Below are 20,940 nucleotides of genomic sequence, written 5' to 3'. Positions count from 1 at the left end.
GAGAAGCATCAGTGTTTCTATTACCTTTATATAGTCTTTTCATTAAATACACGTGAATCAACTGCTGCATGTTTACCCTGATCTTATTTATCCAACTACTACCTTAATTCTTTATAATGATAACTCGATTGTGTCAGTTATATAAACATGTGCCTATCAATCAGCGTTACTGACTCAGACGTGAATTCCCAGAACCCTAATCTTCAAGCTAACTCCCACATGTCAATGTTCATGCTGTGAGCCACAAGGGAAAGCAAGGAACACACACAAAAGCTCGTGTCCAAATTATTCAGTTCCCTATATTTTTGTGTAATTTGATTCTCTCCTTTCAAATCTTCAGGATGGATGACTGTTCTCTCCAAAGTCAGATATCACACGATGTTTATTTCTCCTTTGTATCTCTGGCGCCAGCAGGGCTTGGAACCCAGTAAGTGTTCAAAAAACATGGAAAGGAAAATAAAAGGCAGGGAGGGAGGGAGGATCCATGCCCTAAGTGTGAGAGGGGCTAATGTTTCTGACTTCCACTGAAGGCTCTCTGGTTTGCTTTCTAGGTGGTTCCCTCTGTCCGGTGCATCGGGCCTTCCTATGGCCCCTGCAGAGGCCTTGTACCCCCTCATAAATGCCTGGCACCCCCCTTCCCATCCACGGCCTCTGAATCGTGGTCCACCCTCTGCCTTTCTCTCTGTGCCAACCGCACAGCCCTTTCCTTCAGCCATCCAAGCATTCACTGAGCACTGCTGGGTGCCAGGCACTCTTTTAGGCATTTGAGATACAGCAATAAACAAAGCAAAGTCCCAGAGTTCCCAGAGTTTACATGCTAGTCGGGATAGCAAACAAAAAGAAATAAGCAAGTGAAGATAAACTCTCAAGTCATGGCATGAGTACAGAGCAGGACTTGGGGAAGCAAGTGAAGCACAAGGAGCTGTCTGAGCGCCGGGGACATCAGGCTCAGGTGAAGAGGAGAGCGGCCTCTGCTCCAATCCCCAGACACGGGCTCCTCCTGCACCCCAGGGCCTTGGCATCGCCGTTCCCCGACCTGGAAAGCCCTTCCTCCAAGTCTTCTTTCAGCCGCTGATTCCCACCCCTGAAACCATCTCTCTGCCGTCTGCCTCCCCTACTAAGTCTCACAAAAGCAAGTGCCTGCTCGTTACAGGTGTTCCAGCTCCATAAATAAAACTTCAAAGCCTGCGCCAGCCTATGTGTTACAGCACCACCCCCAGGAGCCTCCACCCCCGACACTCCATCACCCTGCGATCCCCGGGTGCCACCCCAGCTGTCACCCTGCTATGTTTACCAGTCGCCCAAATAGACTGCAAGCCCCTAAGGCAGACACCAGGCCCCAGAGCTCTTTTAACTTCCCAGATCCCACGGTGCTTCAGAAAACTACAGAAAACCCTAAAGACTCCGCCAAAAACACCTGTTAGAATTAATTTAAAAAGTCAGTAAAGTTGCAGAATACAAATCAATATAGAAAAATCACTTGTGTTTCTATACACCAACAACAAACCATCAGAAAGTGAAATTAAGAAAACAATCCCACTGGGGACTTCGCTGGTGGCACAGTGGTTAAGAATCCGCCTGCCAATGTGGGGAACACTGGTTTGATCCCTGGTCTGGGAGGATCCCACATGCCGCAGAGCAGCTGGGCCCGTGAGCCACAACTACTGAGCCTGCTCTCTGGAGCCCACGAGCCACAACTCCTGAGCCCGCAAGCCACAATTGCTGAAGCCCGCTAGCCCTTGCGCCCGTGCTCCGCAACAAGAGAAGCCACCGCAATGAGAAGCCCACACACCGCAATGAAGAGTAGCCCCCGCTCGCCGCAACTAGAGAAAGCCCGCACACAGCAATGAAGACCCAACACAGCCAAAAATAAAATATAAATTAAAAACAAAACCCCCCAAAACAATCCCATTTACAATAGCAACACAAAGAATAAAATACCTAGGAATAAATTTTTTCCAGTTTTATTGAGAAATAATTGACATACATTTCTGTATAAGTTTAAGGTACACAGCATAATGGTTTGATTTACATATTTGTGAAACGATGACCACAACAGGTTTAATTAATGTTTACTATCTCAAATAGATACAATAAAAAGAAAAGAAAAAATTCTTCTTGTGATGAGGCATAAATTTAACCAAGGAAGTGAAAGACCTGTACACTATAAGACATTGATGAAAGAAATTGAAGACACAAGTAAATGGAAAGATATTCCATGTTCATGGATTGGAAGAATTAATATTGTTAAAATGTCCATGCTATCCAAAGAGATATACAAATTCAATGCAACCTTATCAGACTTCTAATGGTACTTTTCATAGAAATAGAACAAACAATTCTAAAATTTGTATGGAATCACAAAAGACTCAGAGTAGCTAAAACAATCTTGGGATAGAATGGAGCTAAAGCATCATGCTTTGTGATTTCAAATCCTATCACAAAGCTACAGTAATCAAAATAGAATGATATTGACATAAAAATAGATAAATAGATTCATGGAAAAGAATAGCGAGCCCAGGAATAAACCCATGCATACATGGTCAATTAATTGGCAACAAAGGATCCCAGAACATACACAGGGGAAAGGACAGTCTCTTCAATAAATAGTGTTGGGAAAACTTAACAGCCACATGTAAGAGAACAAAACTGAACCACTATCTTATACCACATACAAAAATGAATGTGGGAAGCGGATTACTTAGGAGTTTGGGATTGACATGTACACACTACTGTATATAAAACAGACAACCAACAAGGACCTACTGTATAGCACAGGGAACTCTACTCAATAGTTTGTAATAACCTATAAGGGAAAATAATCTAAAAAAGAATATATATATGAATGTATAACTGAATCACTTTGCTGTACACCCTACCCTAACACAACATTGTAAATCAACTATATTTCAATAAAAATTTAAAACATTAAAAAACATGATTTCAAAGTGGATTAAAGACTTGAATGTAAGACTTGACCATAAAACTCCTAGAACGAAACACAGAAAAAAGCTCCCTGACACTGGTCTTGGCAATGATTTTGGGGATTTGATACCAAAAGCAAAAGCAACAAAAGCAAAAATAAACAAGTGAGACTACATCAAATTCAAAAGCTTCTGCACAGTAAAGGAAACCATCAACAAAATGAAAAGGCAACCTATGGAATGGAAGGAAATATTTGCAAACTACATATCCAGTAAGGCATTAATACCCCAGATATACAAGGATCTCATATAACTCAGTAGCAGAAAAACCCAAATAACCCAATTTTTTTCCATAAGCAAAGGACCTGAATAAACATTTTTCCAAAGAAGATATACAAATGGCCAACAGGTACGTGTTCAACAACACTAATCATCAGGGAAATGCAAATAAAAACATAATGAGATATCACCTCACACCTATTAGAATGGCTATTATCGAAAAGAAGAGATAACAAATCCTGGTGAGGGTGTGGAGAAAAGGGAGCCCTGTGCACTGTTGGAAATACAAGCTGGCACAGCCACTACAGAGAACAGTATGGAGGTTCCTCAAAACGTTAAAAAAAAATAGAACTACCATATGGTCCAGCAATCCTACATCTGGGCATATATGCACAGGAAATGAAATCATTATTTTGAAGAGATAGCTGTACTCCTATGTTCATTGCAGCATTATTCACAATATCCAAGGTATGGAAACAATCTGTGTCCATTAACAGTTGAATGGAAAAGAAGATGTGGTACATATATACAATGGAATATTATTCAGCCTTAAAAAAGAAGGAAACCCCGCTATTTACGACAATATGTACGAACCTGGAGGGCATTATGCTGAGTAAAATAAGCCAGACAGAGACAAAGACTGCATGGTATCGCTTATATGCATATCTAAAAGAAAAAAGCCCAATTCTTAGAAACAGAGAGTAGAAAAGTGATTTCCAGGGGCTGAGGGGTGAGGGAAAAAGGAGAGGTTGATAAAAGGGTGTAGACTTCCAACTGCAGGATGAATAAGGTCTGAGGGCCTAATGTAAAACATGGTGACTATAGTTGGTAACATCGTACTGTATAATTGAAATTTGCTAAGAGTAGAGTAGAACTTAAATGTTTCACCCAAAAAAGAAAAGTAACTATGTGATGTGATGGATATATTAATTAATTAACTCAATGAAGGAATCCTTTCCAATGTGTACATATGTCAAATCATCACATTGTACACTTTAAAAAGATAACAATTTTATGTGTCAACTATACCTCAAAAAATAAGAAAAAAATACAAAATAAAAACAAAACGATTGTAGCATTCACAGTAGATCACAGTGGGCAGATATTTAAATCTGAAACCTAAACGTCAAGAGACAAGCAGAGATCAGCTCAGGTGGAGATTTCACTCTCAGAGGTCCTGAGCATCTTTGGGATCTATATCCTTTGGGGCGTGCAAAGACAGATGGTCTACGCCACCTGTGAGACAAATTCCTTAGACCCTTCACTAAGATTCTGAAGGCTTGGAAAGAAATAATATTCCCATTTTATTTGAACATGAATTAAAGGTGACTACAAAACCAAGGATGTACCAAGAGTCAAAACTAGAATTAGAATGGATTAACTTCTGATTTCAAGTTTTGACTCTGGGAGAAATTTACCTGGGCATTATTATAAATTATCTGCATGACACAAATTATCCCAAACTGTTTCTACTCCCAAATTTCTGGTTCCAATTCACATTATGTCAGACATGTAAAGTCTGCTACTCTTACACATTTGAAAATAACATATTCAAATGTGGCTTATTCTTCTCCATAACTTGAGAGCTACTTTCCAAATCATCTTCGATCTGAGAACTCTGGCAACTTGAGAATTAATTCTCCTTACCTGATGTTGGCTCAACAGTAAAGGCTTGATGAGACTGAACCAAAGCAACATGAAACTCGAAATCTACAGGACAACTGCATTGCAAAGGAATCACATAGCTTTTGCTGCAGAAAGAAAAGAAAAGAAAAATGGAAAATATTTTTCTTTATAACTAGATGTTTTGGTATCAAGGAAAAGAAACTCAGGTTATGTAATAAACAACCACAACCATGAGGACAGCCAACACGCATACAGTAATTCCCGGGTGACGGCTAGCCGACAGTAAACTAGGCTAATCCTGTCAGGAGGTAAGATGATTTCTCCACTGACAGAAGAGGAAACCAAGGCGCAGCGCAGGTTTCTGTCCTGTCCAAGGGGACACAGCTGGTTTGCGACAGAACCAGGATTCAGTGCAGGTCCACTGTCCCGACAACAGCTCTGTCGGCCACCTTTAACCTACGGGTGCTCAGTCACGGGGAAAGGGCATCTCTGCCACACGACGGGCCCCGGGGAGCCTGGGCACGCTGCAAAAGCAGGCGTCATGGACAGCCCGGGAAGCCGTGGCCCCTGCAGAGCCTGGAACTGGCCCGTGTTGAAGAAACCACGCGGTGGCTTTCGTTGGCCGAAATATGCTAGAGGCTATTCGGTTAGAAGCTGCAAACCAGCAGAGGAGCTGGAGAGAAATGCTCTCACGGGGACAAGGCCACCCGCCTTCCTTAGAGAGCCCTGCGCTTCCCCTGACGTCCCCTCCTTCTACAGGGCGCGCCCGGGCGGCCCGAGTGTGCGGGACGCGTTTGCAGGAGAACAGAGCCCTCCAGGCGTTCGGTGGCATCCCGAGCGCGGCTGGGGCAGGTCACCCCGGCCCGTCCGGCAGCTCCTCCCTCCCCGGGGCTGCGTGCTCCCTTCTGCACGCCCTCGCGCGCGGCCGCTCTGCCCCTCGCGCCCGGCTCCGACTCCGGGAGAGCGAGGTCGATCGCAGGGGGTTTGGGCAGCTCTCGTGCTGCCGCCGAGCTGGCTGTGGGCTTTCATATCGCGGCCCACTCCCTCAGCGGCCAGCGCCCGTCTGCCTGGGAGCTCCAAGCTTCATGGAAGGCACAGCCGAGTCGACTGGCTTCCCCTGCTCGGCCTCAGCCAAGCCCCCGAGTCCCGCACAGAGCCCAACGAGGATTTGTCGGAGCAAAGTGAAATCACCCTTTGTCAGTAGGACTTTGGGGATACGGTACAGTGCAAACATGGTTTGAAAAACGATGCCAAGAGCATTTTTATTTGGCCTTAAACTCCTTATCTTTTAAACATTTCTGAAATATTCCAAATATAAAGAAAAATATTGAGAAGAATAAATAAAGATCCCTTTATCCACTACAAACCTCTATCAAATCTTCTGCTTTGGGTAAATCAATGTCATATTCGTAAAGAAATAAAACACTGTGGAACAGCTGAAGCTCCCTGTCCCCCTGTCCCGGGGCCTCTGATCCTTCCTGCCTTCCCGGGGGTGACCTCACCTGGATGCACCATCAATCCCACAGATTTTTATACTATCACCACATACGTATGTACCCATAAAATGTATAATATTTACTGTTTGTTTTCAACAATATGGTTCTAAAACGTCCTGGTTTTGCCCAGCACTATGCTTTTGAGGTTGACCCATGAAGTTCTGTTGGTTCGTTTTCACCAGTGACGAGTAGTCCATTGTATGACGACATCATCCTTGTTTCTCTACTCCCGTGCTGAAAGCGTTTAGGTTGTTTGCACCATTTCGCTACTGCAATGTGGTGGGGACAGTCCTTGGGTGGGACTCCTTATGCATCTGGACCAGAGCTGCTCTAGCTATAACCAAGAAATGGAATTACTGGTTAGCAGTAAAGTGAAAATATCAGCTTTACTACATACGGCCAAAGCACTTGGACCAATTTATCCTTCCACAAGCAGCATCTGATTACCAGCACAGCATTCTCAGACATATTAACTTCTTCCAACCTGATGGGGGCGAAATGGTATCTCATTTTATTTTCATTTTCATTTCTTTGAGGTTGAGCTTCTGCTCATGGGTACCTATTTGGGTTCCCTCTCCTATGAACTGCCTGTGCATATTCTTTGCCCATTTTTCTATTGGGTTGTTCTGTTCTCTTATTAATTTGGAAATTCTAGATATTCATTTTGTCAATTACATCCATTGATATAAATTCTAGACAACCGTCATTATACAGAGTAATCACTTCAGCCAACAGTGAGATGAATACTTCATAGTTTTGTTTGTTCGTTTGTTCTGTTTTGTCTTACCAAACTCACAGACTCTGTCCTAAATCAGGCTCTACTAGAAGCATCAGTTCATCCATCTTAACACTCTGAGACGCTTTCTAATTCTGAAATACAGGGTACATAAAAGTCGTTACATCTTCAAGGCAATTCACCCTAACAGACACTCAGGCCCCACTGAGCATCAGGTCCTTTACAGCACTGGGGAGATAAAACTAACACTACAAATTACACATGCCTCTCAAGATGTAAGCAGCTTTGGGTAATGGTCAACGTGAAGCATGAAACTGCCCAAACCTGGTCCCTGAAGATCAGGCCAGTGACCCCCAGGCCACCTGGGCTACGTGGCCCTCCAGTTGGTACCCCCAGGGGTCTGCTCAGAGCTGCCCCAGCAGCTGCTCAGGGTTCTCCTGCTAGAAGCTGAACATTTGCATTTTCCTGAACAAACAAACAAAAACTGCTAGGGCTTTTTATGTATGCCTAATCTGTAGCTAATTTCAGAGCTCTGATAATTCCCATAGAAAAAGTGTCAGAGTATTTGTTTAATGATGATTACATGAAGCCAAGTTCCTGATGCATTAACCAGTTGGAAAAACAAACAGTTCCTTAAGGGCACAAAATTCCAAGGGCCTTGATTCAGAAAGAGACACAGCAGTGCAAGAAATGCCAATTCAGTGGAAGCACTGACCTTTGCTTTCATTGCTGCTGTTCACATTATGGATGTCAAATTAGTGTGGCTGGCTTCCTTCATCATAAATCAAGGACAGTCTAGATTAATTTGGGTCAAGAGCAATTTTGGCAAATATGAAGTTTAGTATTTTTAGAAGTTTTCCATATGTCAAGAAACAGAATACCGTTAAATTCTGGGGGAACTTAAAAATTATCAACTAAATCCCCATTGCTAAATACAATTAAAACTGATCTGCAGTGAAGAAACGTGAATAAATATACATATCTTATGCCTATTAATCTTCAGATGCAAATAGGAGCCTGGATTAAGAGTTCTTCCATAACTTATAGAAAGCAGTCAATTAACATAGTAAAGCAGATAGAAGTTAGTCCTTTGGGAGGTAATGACAACTTTTATCCCTGATACTTTATGTGTGTTTTTTTTTTTGGCCACACTGCGAGGCATGCGGAACTTCTCCGACCAGGGATCGAACCTGCGCCCCCTGCAGTGGAAGTGCAGAGTCTTAACCATTGGACCACCAGGGAAGTCCCCTGCTACTTTAGTATTTAAACATTTAACCAAACATGCTAAGGCTATGTATAAAAATATATTAAGTATTTTAAAAGAATTATTCCCTATTTTTAGTAAAATCCAACCCACACCTTTTAAATACTAGACTCATACATTATGATCATGTACAAACTCTGTGCCTATTAGAAGAAAAGGGTATAAATTTGCCTCACAGAAAGGAAATATTATAAAATAACTTAAACTCAAATTTCTTTCTTGTCCCTTCTCTAAATAAATGCAAGTAGAGGGCCAGACACCACAGTAATTTCTAGTAAATTACATAACATTTGTTTTTGCTTTACTCTGATCTTATTTTATCATTTACCCTAAAATCTAACATTGTGTTTGTCTCAGGAGTAATCAAGGTTTTTCTGAGAGAATGAATCATCTTGTGAACTTATTGTATATAACATAAAATCAAATTTCCTCCCCAATTAAAAAGTCTCAATGTTTAGAGAGTGGAATGAGTGAACCATCTTGCCATCAATAGCGCTGGACTCCTTTTTGGAGAATTATCGTAATAACTGATAATGTAAGTGAGCAGGACACCATGGGGCCTTCCCGGAACAGACACCCCCCCACTCACGTCCTCTACCTGCTTCTTTGCTGTAGAAAACCTGTAGCCTCCTAGGCCTTCCCTGAGTTCCAAAGAGTAAATTTAATAAGAGAAGTGAGAAAATGCAGAAAGGAAGGAAAACCATCAAGCAAGACAAAACAATAATAGTTTAGCCATTATACAATCTCAAGGATCTTTAGTTCCTCCTCAAGGGCTGTAGAGAATATTCTGAGCCATGTCCTTTGAGCTGTTTTGCAGATACTGAAACCCCCGCCAGGTGGGAGAGCTTAACTGCACACTGCCCACAAGCACATAGACCCCAGACCCACTGGAACTGGAAGGTTGATGACACTGACTCCAAATCACCTCACCACAAGCCGAGCAGAATGCCCACGAGCTGATCACACACCCCACGACCCCCCTCCCTCACTCTGTCTTTAAAAAAATTTTCCCTGAAAGCTTCCAAGGAGTTTGGCCCTTTTAAGCACTAGCTGCCTGGACTCCTTGCTTGGCACCTGCAATAAATGCTGCACTTTCCTTCACCATGACCCGGTGTCTGTAGATTGGCTTTGCTACACATGGGTGAGCAGATCCAAGCTTGGTTCGATAACAATAATAAGCATGACAAATGCTAACTATTACAAGATGCTGGATTCAGACAGCACAATAAATTAATCATTAGCTATTACACATGTACAAAACTTTGAGAGAAACACCATCAAGAAAAAGGGAAGCATTCTCTCTTTCTCATCTCATTTCTCCTTTAGTGAATGATTACCTTACCCCATTTCTGGTTGGAATAATAATTTGGCAATTTTTTAAGTCTTTTTTCTCCTTTTGGTAGAAGCCCTTCATATGTCCCAGTCACACTGTGTTTGCCCCTCAGCTAACCCTCTTAACAACCCTGTGAGGTGAGTACTATTACTATGCCCATTTCATGGACAAATAAACTGATCTGTGGGGCCGTCCAAGGACACACAGTTAATAAGAGATGAGGTGGAAATTAAAGCCAGGACCCCAGGACCCTTAACTGCGATACTATACCTCTCTTCTCAGTCTCTAATAGCAACCAAGAGCTAAGAACATCTCACTGTTAGCACTGCCGTCTTCTTCCCTATTGACTTTCTCTTTAAAACTGATCCCTCGATTTAAAACTCAATTGAGGATTGGTTCAAGATGGTGGAGTAGGAGGACGTACTCTCACTCCCTCTTGCGAGAGCACCAGAATCACAACTAACTGCTGAACAGTCATTGACAGGAAGACACTGGAACTCACCTAAAAAGATACCCCACATCCAAAGACAAAGGAGAAGCCACAGTGGGATGATAGAAGGGGTGCAATCACAATAAAATCAAATCTCATTACTGCTGGGTGGGTGACTCACAGAATGGAGAACACTTATACCACAGAAGTCTACCCACTGGAGTGAAGGTTCTGAGCCCCACATCAGGCTTCCCAACCCGGGGGTCTGGCAACGGGAGGAGGAATTCCTAGAGAATCAGACTTTGAAGGCTAGCGGGATTTGATTGCAGGACTTCAACAGGACTCGGAGAAACAGAGACTCCACTCTTGCAGGGCACACACAAAGTAGTGTGTGGATCGGGACCCAGGGGAAGAAGCAGTGACACCAGGGGAGACTGAACCAGACCGACCTGCTAGTGTTGGAGGGTCTCCTGCAGAGGCGGGGAGTGGCTCACTGTGGGGACAAGGACACTGGAAGCACAAGTTCTGGAAAGTACTCCTTGGCGAGAGCCCTCCCAGAGTCCACCATTAGCCCCACCAAAGAGCCAAGGTAGGCTCCAGTGTTGGGTCCCCTCAGGCCAAACAACCAACAGGGAGGGAACCCAGCCCCACCCATCAGCAGACAAGTGGATTAAAGTTTTACTGAGCTCTGCCCACCAGAGCAACAGCCAGCTCTACCCACCACCAGTCCCTCCCATCAGGAAAATTGCACAAACCTCTTAGATAGCCTCATCCACTAGAGGGCAGAAAGCAGAAGCAAGAAGAACTACAATCCTGCAGCCTGTGGAACAAAAACCACATTCACAGAAAGATAGACAAGATGAAAAGGCAGATGTACCAGATGAAGGAACAAAATAAAACCCCAGAAAAACAACTAAATGAAGTGGAGATAGGCAACCTTGCAGAAAAAGAATAAAGAATAACGATAGTGAAGATGATCCAGGACTCTGGAAAAAGAATGGAGGCAAAGATCGAGAAGATGCAAGAAATGAATAACAAAGACCTAGAAGAATTAAAGAACAAACAAACAGAGATGAGCAATACAATAACTGACATGAAAACTATACTAGAAGGAATCAATAGCAGAATAACTGAGGCAGAAGAACAGATAGGTGATCTGGAAGACAGAATGGTGGAATTCACTGTTGCAGAACAGAATAAAGAACAAAGAATGAAAAGAAATGAAAGCCTAAGAGACCTCTGGGACAACATTAAATGCAACAACATTTGCATTATAGGGGTCCCAGAAGGAGAAGAGAGAAAGGACCTAAGAAAATATTTGAGGAGATTATAGTCAAAAACTTCCCTAACATGGGAAAGGAAATAGCCACCAAATTTCAGGAAGCTCAGAGAGTCCCACACAGGATAAACCCAAGGAGAAACACAACAAGACACATAGTAATCAAACTGGAAAAAATTAAAGACAAAGAAAAATTATTGAAAGCAGCAAGGGAAAAAAGACAAATAACCAAATAACATACAAGGGAACTCCCATAAGGTTAACAGCTGATTTCTCAGCAGAAACTCTACAAGTCAGAAGGGAGTGGCATGACATATTTAAAGTGATGAAAGGGAAGAACCTACAATCAAGATTACTCTACCTGGCAAGGATCTCATTCAGATTCTATGGAGAAATCAAAAGCTTTACAGACAAGCAAAAGCTAAGAGAACTCAGCACCACCAAACCAGCTCTACAACAAATGCTAAAGGAACTTCTCTAAGTGGGAAACACAAGAGAAGAAAAGGACCTACAAAAACAAAACCAAAACAATCAAGAAAATGGTAATAGGAACATACATATCAATAATTACCTTAAACATGAATGGATTAAATGCTCCAACCAAAAGACACAGGCTCACTAAATGGATACAAAAAAAGACCCATATATATGCTGTCTACAAGGGACCCACTTCAGACCTAGGGACACATACAGACTGAAAGTGAGGGGATGGAAAAAGATATTCGATGCAAATGGAAATCAAAAGAAAGCTGGAGTAGCAATACTCGTATTAGATAAAATAGACTTCAAAATGAATAATGTTGCCAGAGACAAGGAAGGACACTACATAATGATCAAGAGATCGATCCAAGAAGAAGATACAACAATTGTAAATATATATGCACCCAACATAGAAGCACCTTAATACATAAGGCAACTGCTAATAGCTATAAAAGAGGAAATCAACAGTAACACAATAATAGTGGGGGACTTTAGTACCTCACTTACACCAATGGACAGATCATCCAAACAGAAAATTAAGAAGGAAACACAAGCTTTAAATGACACAATAGACCAGACAGATTTAATTGATATTTTTAGGACATTCCATCCAAAAACAGCAGATTACACTTTCTTCTCAAGTGCGCATGAAACATTCACCAGGATAGATCACATCTTGGGGAACAGATCAAGCCTCAGTAAATTTAAGAAAATTGAAATTATATCAAGCAACTTTTCCGACCACAACGCTATGAGATTAGAAATCAATTACATGGAACAAAACATAAAAAACACAAACACATGAGGCTAAACAATACATTACTAAATAACCAAGAGATCACTGAAGAAATCAAAGAGGAAATCAAAAAATACCTAGAGACAAATGACAATGAAAACACGATGATCCGAAACCTATGGGATGCAGCGAAAGCAGTTCTAAGACAGAAGTTTATAGCAATACAATCCTACCTCAAGGAAGAACAAACATCTCAAATAAACAACCTAACCTTACACCTAAAGGAACTAGAGAAGGAAGAACAAACAAAACCCAAAGTTAGTAGAAGGAAAGAAGTCATAAAGATCAGAGCAGAAATAAATGAAATAGAAACAAAGAAAACAATAGCAAAGATCAATAAAACTAAGAGCTGGTTCTTTAAGAAGATAAACAAAATTGATAAACCATTAGCCAGACCCTTCAAGAAAAAGAGGGAGAGGACTCAAATCAATGAAACTAGAAATGAAAAAGAAGATACAATAGACACTGCATAAATACAAAACATCGTAAGAGACTACTACAAGCAATGCTATGCCAATAAAATGGACACCTGGAAGAAATGGACAAATTCTTAAAAAGGTATAACTTTCCGAGACTGAACCAGGAAGAAATAGAAAATATGCACAAACCAATCACAAGTAACGAAATTGAAACTGTGACTAAAAATCTTCCAACAAACAAAAGTCCAGGACCAGATGGCTTCACAGGTGAATTCTATCAAACATTTAGAGAAGAGCTAACACCCATCCTTCTCAAAGTCTTCCAAAAAATTGCAGAGGAAGGAACACTCCCAAACTCATTCTATGAGGCCACCATCACACTGATCCCAAAACCAGACAAAGATACTACAAAAAAAAAATTACAAACCAATATTACTGATGAATATAGATGCAAAAATCCTCAACAAAATACTAGCAAACAGAATCCAACAACACGTTAAAAGGATCATACACCATGTTCAAGTGGGATTTATCCCAGGGATGCAAGGATTCTTCAACATACACAAATCAATCAATGTGATACACCGTATTAGCAAATTGAAGAGGAAAAACCATATGATCATCTCAATAGATGCCGAAAAAGCTTTTGGCAAAATTCAACACCCATTTATGATTAAAACTCTCCAGAAAGTGGGCACAGAGGAAACCTACCTCAACATAATAAAGGCCATATACAACAAACCCACAGCAAACATCATTCTCAATGTTGAAAAACTGAAAGCATTTCCTCTAAGATCAGGAATAAGACAAGGATGTCCACTCTCACCACTCTTATTCAACATAGTTTTGGAAGTCCTAGCCACAGCAATCAGAGAAGAAAAAGAAATAAAAGGAATACAAATTGGAAAAGAAGAAGTAAAACTGTCAGTGTTTGCAGATGACATGATACTATACATAGAGAATCCTAAAATTGCCACCAGAAAACTACTAGAGCTAATCAATGAATTTGGTAAAGTTGCAGGATACAAAATTAATGCACAGAAATCTCTGGCATTCCTATACACTAATGATGAAAAATCTGAAAGAGAAATTAAGGAAACACTCCCATTTACCATCGCAACAAAAAGAATAAAATACCTAGGAATAAACCTACCTAGGGAGACAAAAGACCTGTATGCAGAAAACTATAAGACACTGATGAAAGAAATTAAGGATGATACCAACAGATGGAGAGATATACCATGTTCTTGAATTGGAAGAATAAATATTGTGAAAATGACTATACTACCCAAAGCAATCTACAGATTCAATGCAATCCCTATCAAATTACCAATGGCATTTTTTACAGAACTAGAAGAAAAAAATCTTAAAATTTGTGTGGAGACACAACAGACCCCGAATAGCCAAAGCGGTCTTGAGGGAGAAAAACGGAGCTGGAGGAATCAGACTCCCTGACTTCAGACTATACTACAAAGCAACAGTAATCAAGACAATATGGTACTGGCACAAAACCAGAAATATAGATCAATGGAACAGGATAGAAAGCCCAGAGATAACCCCACACCCTATGGTCAACTAATCTATGACAAAGGAGGCAAGGATATACAACGGAGAAAAGACAGTCTCTTCAATAAGTGGTGCTGGGAAAACTGGACAGCTACATATAAAAGAATGAAATTAGAACACTCCCTAACACCATACACAAAAATAAACTCAAAATGGATTAGAGACCTAAATGTAAGACCAGACACTATAAAACTCTTAGAGGAAAACATAGGAAGAACACTCTTTGACATAAATCACAGCAAGATCTTTTTTGATCCACCTCCTAGAGTAATGGAAATAAAAACAAAAATAACAAATAGGACCTAATGAAACAAAAGCTTTTTCAAAGCAAAGGAAACTACAAACAAGATGAAAAGACAACCCTCAGAATGGGAGAAAATATTTGCAAACGAATCAATGGACAAAGGATTAATCTCCAAACTATATAAACAGCTGTTGCAGCTCAATATTAAAAAAACAAACAACCCAATCGAAAAATGGGCAGAAGATCTAAATAGACATTTTTTCAAGAAGACATACAGATGGCCAAGAAGCACATGAAAAGCTGCCCAACATCACTAATTATTAGAGACATGCAATCAAAACTACAGTGAGGTATCACCTTACACCAGTTAGAATGGGCATCATCAGAAAATCTACAAACAATAAATGCTAGAGAGGGTGTGAAGAAAAGGGAACCCTCTTGCACTGTTGGTAGAAATGTAAATTGATTCAGCCACTATGGAGAACAGTATGGAGGTTCCTTAAAAAACTAAAAATAGAATTACCATATGACCCAGCAATCCCATTACTGGGCATATACCCAGAGAAAACCATAATTCAAAAAGACACATGCACCCCAGTGTTCACTGCAGTACTATTTACAATAGCCAGGTCATGGAAGCAACCTAAATGCCCATCGACAGAAGAATGGATAAAGAAGATGTGGTACATATATACAATGGAATATTACTCAGCCATAAAAAGGAACAAAATTGAGTCATTTGTAGAGATGTGGATGGATCTAGAGACTGTCATACAGAGTGAAGTAAGTCAGAAAGAGAAAAACAAACATCGTATTAATTCATATATGTGGAATCTAGAAAAATGGTACAGATGAACCAGTTTGCAGGGCAGAAATTCAGACACAGATGTACAGAACAAACGTATGGACACCAAGGGGGGAAAGTGGCAGGGGGAGGGGTGGTGGTGTGATGAATTGGGAGATTGGGATTGACATATATACACTAATATGTAAAAAATGGATAACTAATAAGAACCCGCTGTATAAAAATATAAATAGAATAAAATTCAAAACAAACAAAAAACCCTGATCCCTCTGTGCTTTATTTATTGAGCTTTTTGAAAGACGTGTCCTTTAATTAGCCCATCAGCAACAAAGGGTTATAAAGTCCCAAGACCTTTTCTCAGATGTTACCCACCTCCCCTCAAGTCCTGGCATGCATGTAGAGAGAAAGGGGGAAATCTGGGGACTGGCCAGTTATTTTCCTTTAAGCTTGAGATGTACATTGCTGTATTCAGAATATGACCAACAAAAACAGAAAGAAATCAGACATAATGATTAGTTGCCGGATAAGCCAGACCCCCAAACCCCCAAACGAATGGGCCACAATTTGAAAAGATACAAAGAGTGGAGAGTAAATTATGTTTCAAATTTCAAAGTACGCTCTTTTATCTCAGATGATTTATGTTCTTGTGAACTTTCATAGGCTGCTTATCTTGTTTTCAAAGACATAATTAACTTCACTGGGATTGGGGCCTGAAACCAGAAGCACAGTGGACCCATGATCCTAATGATATAGTCAAATAAAGACAAGCACAAATTCACATAAAGAAACGTTCAGGGAACAGGCGTCTAATTATTCTTTTTCCCTTATAGAATTAAACGCCACACTCATTTTAGACTAGGCTTAGACCAGTGTTAGAGGCAAAGACTGATAAAGAATCAAAGTGTCAGGGAGGTTGGATGTTTTTTCTCTTGCTGGCCTGGCCTTCAAGCTCCTTTCTTGCCCTTACTTCAATTCCTTCCCCAACCCTACTTAGTTCTTCCTACTGGTAAAACCTCACCCTCTCCCACACCCCAGTAGTTTAGGAAAAGGTGGAGTTCTGCTGAAATCACTAGGGAACAGTGGGAATTAAATGAGGTCCCCTTTGCATACTTGGTAAAGGAAGTTACGGTATTTCTCTGGGGGGTGGAAGGTAACTGAATTCTGGAAAAGTTAGAGGTGACCAGATGACATGTCGTCTGCAGAGACAGTATGTACCCTATTCATACTGGTTAAACACCTTTTAAAAGAATGTGGTAAAATGTACATAACATAAAATTTACCATTTCACCCATTTTCTAAGGTTCACTTTAGTGGAATTAGGTGCATTCACACTGTTACACAACTGTCACCAAAAAGGCCTTGAAAAGGCTTGAAAAGCCTCCTGCAGATCGAGTTCCTTTTTAGCTGAGAAAAATATAGCACTTACTGGGAGAAGATAAGAGGATACACTAAGAACTACTGACGGTCTTCCTCTTTTAGGAGACAAGGGAGAAGCAAGCCCACACTGAAGGTATTAAAAACACACTCGGCTGGGGCTTCCCTGGTGGCGCAGTGGTTGAGAGTCCGCCTGCCGATGCGGGGGGCACGGGTTCGTGCCCTAGTCCGGGAAGATCCCGCATGCCGCGGAGTGGCTGGGCCCGTGAGCCATGGCCGCTGAGCCTGCACGTCTGGAGCCTGTGCTCCGTGGCGGGAGAGGCCACAACGGTGAGAGGCCCGCGTACCGCAAAAAAAACAAAAAACAAAAACACACACACACACACACTCGGCTGGAGATGAATGACCTGTCCTGCCGGCCGGGCGCCCAGCTACAGCTCCAAGTCCCTGCCGCTCACCCACCAGCAATTATAAGGACAAAAAATCACTCAGCAGTGGAATAAGAAATGAATTTTTAAAGCAAAGCAGCGTATTTTCAAATACTTTTGGTTCTGAAATTGCAGTCTCTAAGAATTTTAAGTGAGAAAACCCAACGCAGCCAAAAATAATAAATAAATAAATAAATAAAATTTAAAAAAATTTGCACAAAATCAAAGGGAGAAAAGCAGTATCCAGTATTACAATTTCCAAGCTAGGCTCTAATAAGGTCAGTATTACTTTCCCAAATTTCAGTTTTTCAGCCTTTTGATGGCTTTCTCCAGGAGTCAAAAGTCTGGGATTCAACATTTTGTGAGAAAAACTTGAAAAAAACCCCTAACTTTTTGGGTCACTTTTAGGGTCGTATAGCCATCACGAAGCAGAGCCTGGATTGGAATCTAGACACTGCACTGCCTCGTCTCCTTTTTAGTTTCTTTATTGAGGGTCCTCACAGGCCAGGCAGGTAACAGTGAGAGGAGAGGGCTACGTGTGAGGTAACAGGGAGTGGTGGGGACTGCGGCAGCCTGGCAAAGGTACTGCCCTCTGACGGGGCAGCTTCCAGTTCGTCCCTGAGGAACCGATTGTGGTCATGCAGGAATGTGTGCCTAGTACTGCTGGATCTTCCTCTTTTTTTTTTTTCTTTTAACAAAGAGTGGAAATCTAAATTTTCATGTGCAATCTTCTGATTTCTAAATGTTGGCAACTAACTGAAATTTTTAAAATTTATTTTATTGGAGTCTAGTTGATTTACAATGTTGTGCTAACTTCTGCTGTAAGCAAAGTGACTCAGTTATACATATGTATACATTCTTTTGCATACTCTTTTCCATGATGGTTTATCCCAGGAGATTGGATATAGTTCCCTGTGCCCTACAGTAGGACCTTATTGTTTACTCATTCTATACATAATAGTTTGCATCTGCTAATCCCAAACTCCCAGTCCACCCCCCCCCCCACCTTTCCCCTTTGGCAACCACAAGCCTGAAATGTTTACAAAAAATAAATAATGTGGTCCCCAACCATGTGGAACAAATGAAGCAGGTCAGCAGTTTAATGAGATCAGAGCCACAAATTCAGAACGGATGGATGGCTGGCAGGCTGAGGGATAAACTGTCTGCACCAGACTAGACAGGAGGATTGGTGGGACGCTCCCCACTCTCCCCAACAATCTCAAAATTCCTCAGAGAACCATCCTGGACTTTACTCCCCACAGGGAGCTACAAAGGGAGAGACTGAGGTTGAGGGGATGAGATGGGCGAAGGAGCCAGAGGTACAGCTGCCAGCAGCCAGATGCCCACCTCGTAAGACACAGTGACAGGTTGGCGGTGCTGCTGGAGGGCGTGCTGGTCCTCTGGGTGGGCGGGGTGGGGGCAACAGTGGGTGAGGTTGGGCGCAGAAGCTGCCGAGCAGCTGGGACAAGCACAGAGACGCAGCACCTGCAGGTGTGTCGTTCCTGGTCCCGCAGCCGGGCCTCACCAGCAGCCCCTGAAGAAGTGACGGAGCAGAGCGGGGGTATTCGTGTGTGCGTGGGACTGGGGGCTGCGGGCCTGAGGCAGAGAAACAGCAGGAGCCGGACTGCAATGCAGCCTCGAGGGTGAGGGCTGATGGGCTCCGAGGCGAGTGGCACGCTTGGGACCTTGGGACCACAGTGAGACTGGAGGTCACAGATGAGGCATCGCCGCTTCTTATGCACCCAGCAGTGGCTGCAGCCAACCCGCCCTTGTGGGAGGAGTGTTTTCTCACGGATAATGTTTAGCATCTGCCCTTCAAACCAGATGTGTGTCTGCTCTGTGTTATATAACTTCTGGGTGCTGTAGTCAAAATGCCTAGTCCAACGTTTTTTTCCTCCAATTAGTCACATCCTGGGACCTACTGTATAAATCCAGTACTGCATGTCTTGTGCATAACTGTTCTAAAGAATCTTATTTTATGTACTGTATGTATCAGAAGAGTGTACATTGCCATGTAATGTAAAAAAGAAAAATCTACATAAATAACGCAGCAACTACCCAGGTGTTATACCAGCTAAAACAATAAATAACCTTTGAACAGTGCATGGTCACATTCAAACGCCCCTCTGCCCCAGGGAGGGAAGGCAGCCCAGAGATGGACCGCCACGTAGTCACCCCACACTCTCCATCATGACACCGTCCACCGGAAGACCGTCCCCTCTGCCAGGCAGCAGCTCACATCAGCTCAACCTCACACAAATCCACACCATCACTCCAGAGAAGGACAATTCCAGAGCCCAATGAAGCCGGACGGAGGGTGGACAGGCGAGTGTGTGAATCAAGGGGCTGTCCGCCTGCTGTGGATTTGTGGTGCTGCTGCGTGCCCTCCCCTTGGCCAGCTGGTGGACCCATCGCCCGGCTCTGGGAGGGCTGGCGCTGAGGACTCACCCTTGACCTTCTCCAGAGAAGTGCCCTTGGCTGAGGGGCTGGGCACCCCCATCCCTGTCCTGCACTCCTTTATGGGTTATGCCTTAGTAAGTCAGGTGCAACGAATCCTTGTTTCTGCTTCTAAGGAACCTAAGGCCCCACGACTACATTTAAATACTTGCGATCAGTGCCTGATTTTGAGGTGTCCCAGGCCCCTCTCCACAGCAGTGTTAAGTACATGATGTATTTATTTAATAGAGTTGTTATACTATATATAGAAATTGCTACAGTATCAAGTAGAACATAAGATTATACTTCAAAGCCCCCTTCTGAAACTCACTGATAACTGAGGTAGGTAAAGAGTATAAAAAAATCCAAATTTTGGGCTTCCCTGGTGGCGCAGTGGTTGAGAGTCTGCCTGCCGATGCGGGGGACACGACTTCGTGCCCCGGTCCGGGAAGATCCCACATGCCGCGGAGCGGCTGGGCCCGTGAGCCATGGCCGCTGAGCCTGTGCGTCCAGAGCCTGTGCTCCGCAACGGGAGAGGCCACAACAGTGAGAGGCCCCCGTACCGAAAAAAAAAAAAAAAATCCAAATTTTAAAATAAACAATATGTCAGCAATATTTATAATTAATTAAAAACACTGTTTCAGATGTAGACAACAAACGTATGGGCACCAAGGGGGGAAAGTGGGCGGGGGGTGGGGGTGGAACGAATTGGGAGATTGGGATGGACATATATACACTAACATGTATAAAATAGATAACTAATAAGAACCCGCTGTATAATAAATAAATAAGTAAATAAATAAGTAAATAAATAAAAACACTGTTTCAATTCGCAATCTCTTCTATTCAACGCCTGGCTTTCACATAGCTTTCAGATACAATCCATTAGCTCAAAGACACCAGTGAAATGATTATACTTCTGATGATCGTTGTAGTATTTTTACCTCTTATAAGCAAATTTTAAAGAATGGTACAAAACAGTTTTACTATAGTCACATAAGCCCACACAAATATGACGTGAATGT

General features: G+C 42.2%; 1 protein-coding gene across 1 annotated transcript in view; it reads right to left on the bottom strand.

Moving 5' to 3' along the window:
• Nucleotides 1-20,940, bottom strand: part of CFAP221 (cilia and flagella associated protein 221) — a gene marked incomplete at its 3' end in the record, with an annotated part of 82,251 nt that overhangs the window by 41,491 nt on the left and 19,820 nt on the right. The window contains exon 6 of the mRNA XM_082841158.1: nucleotides 4,851-4,954. Within this exon, the coding sequence (XP_082697284.1) occupies nucleotides 4,851-4,954 (104 nt within the window). The remainder of the gene's footprint in view (nucleotides 1-4,850; nucleotides 4,955-20,940) is intronic.

This window comes from Leucopleurus acutus (genome assembly GCF_964270905.1).
Source record: "Leucopleurus acutus genome assembly, chromosome: 6".
In the NCBI taxonomy this organism is placed as follows: Eukaryota; Metazoa; Chordata; class Mammalia; order Artiodactyla; family Delphinidae; genus Leucopleurus; species Leucopleurus acutus.
This window is presented reverse-complemented; position numbering and strand designations above follow the sequence as displayed.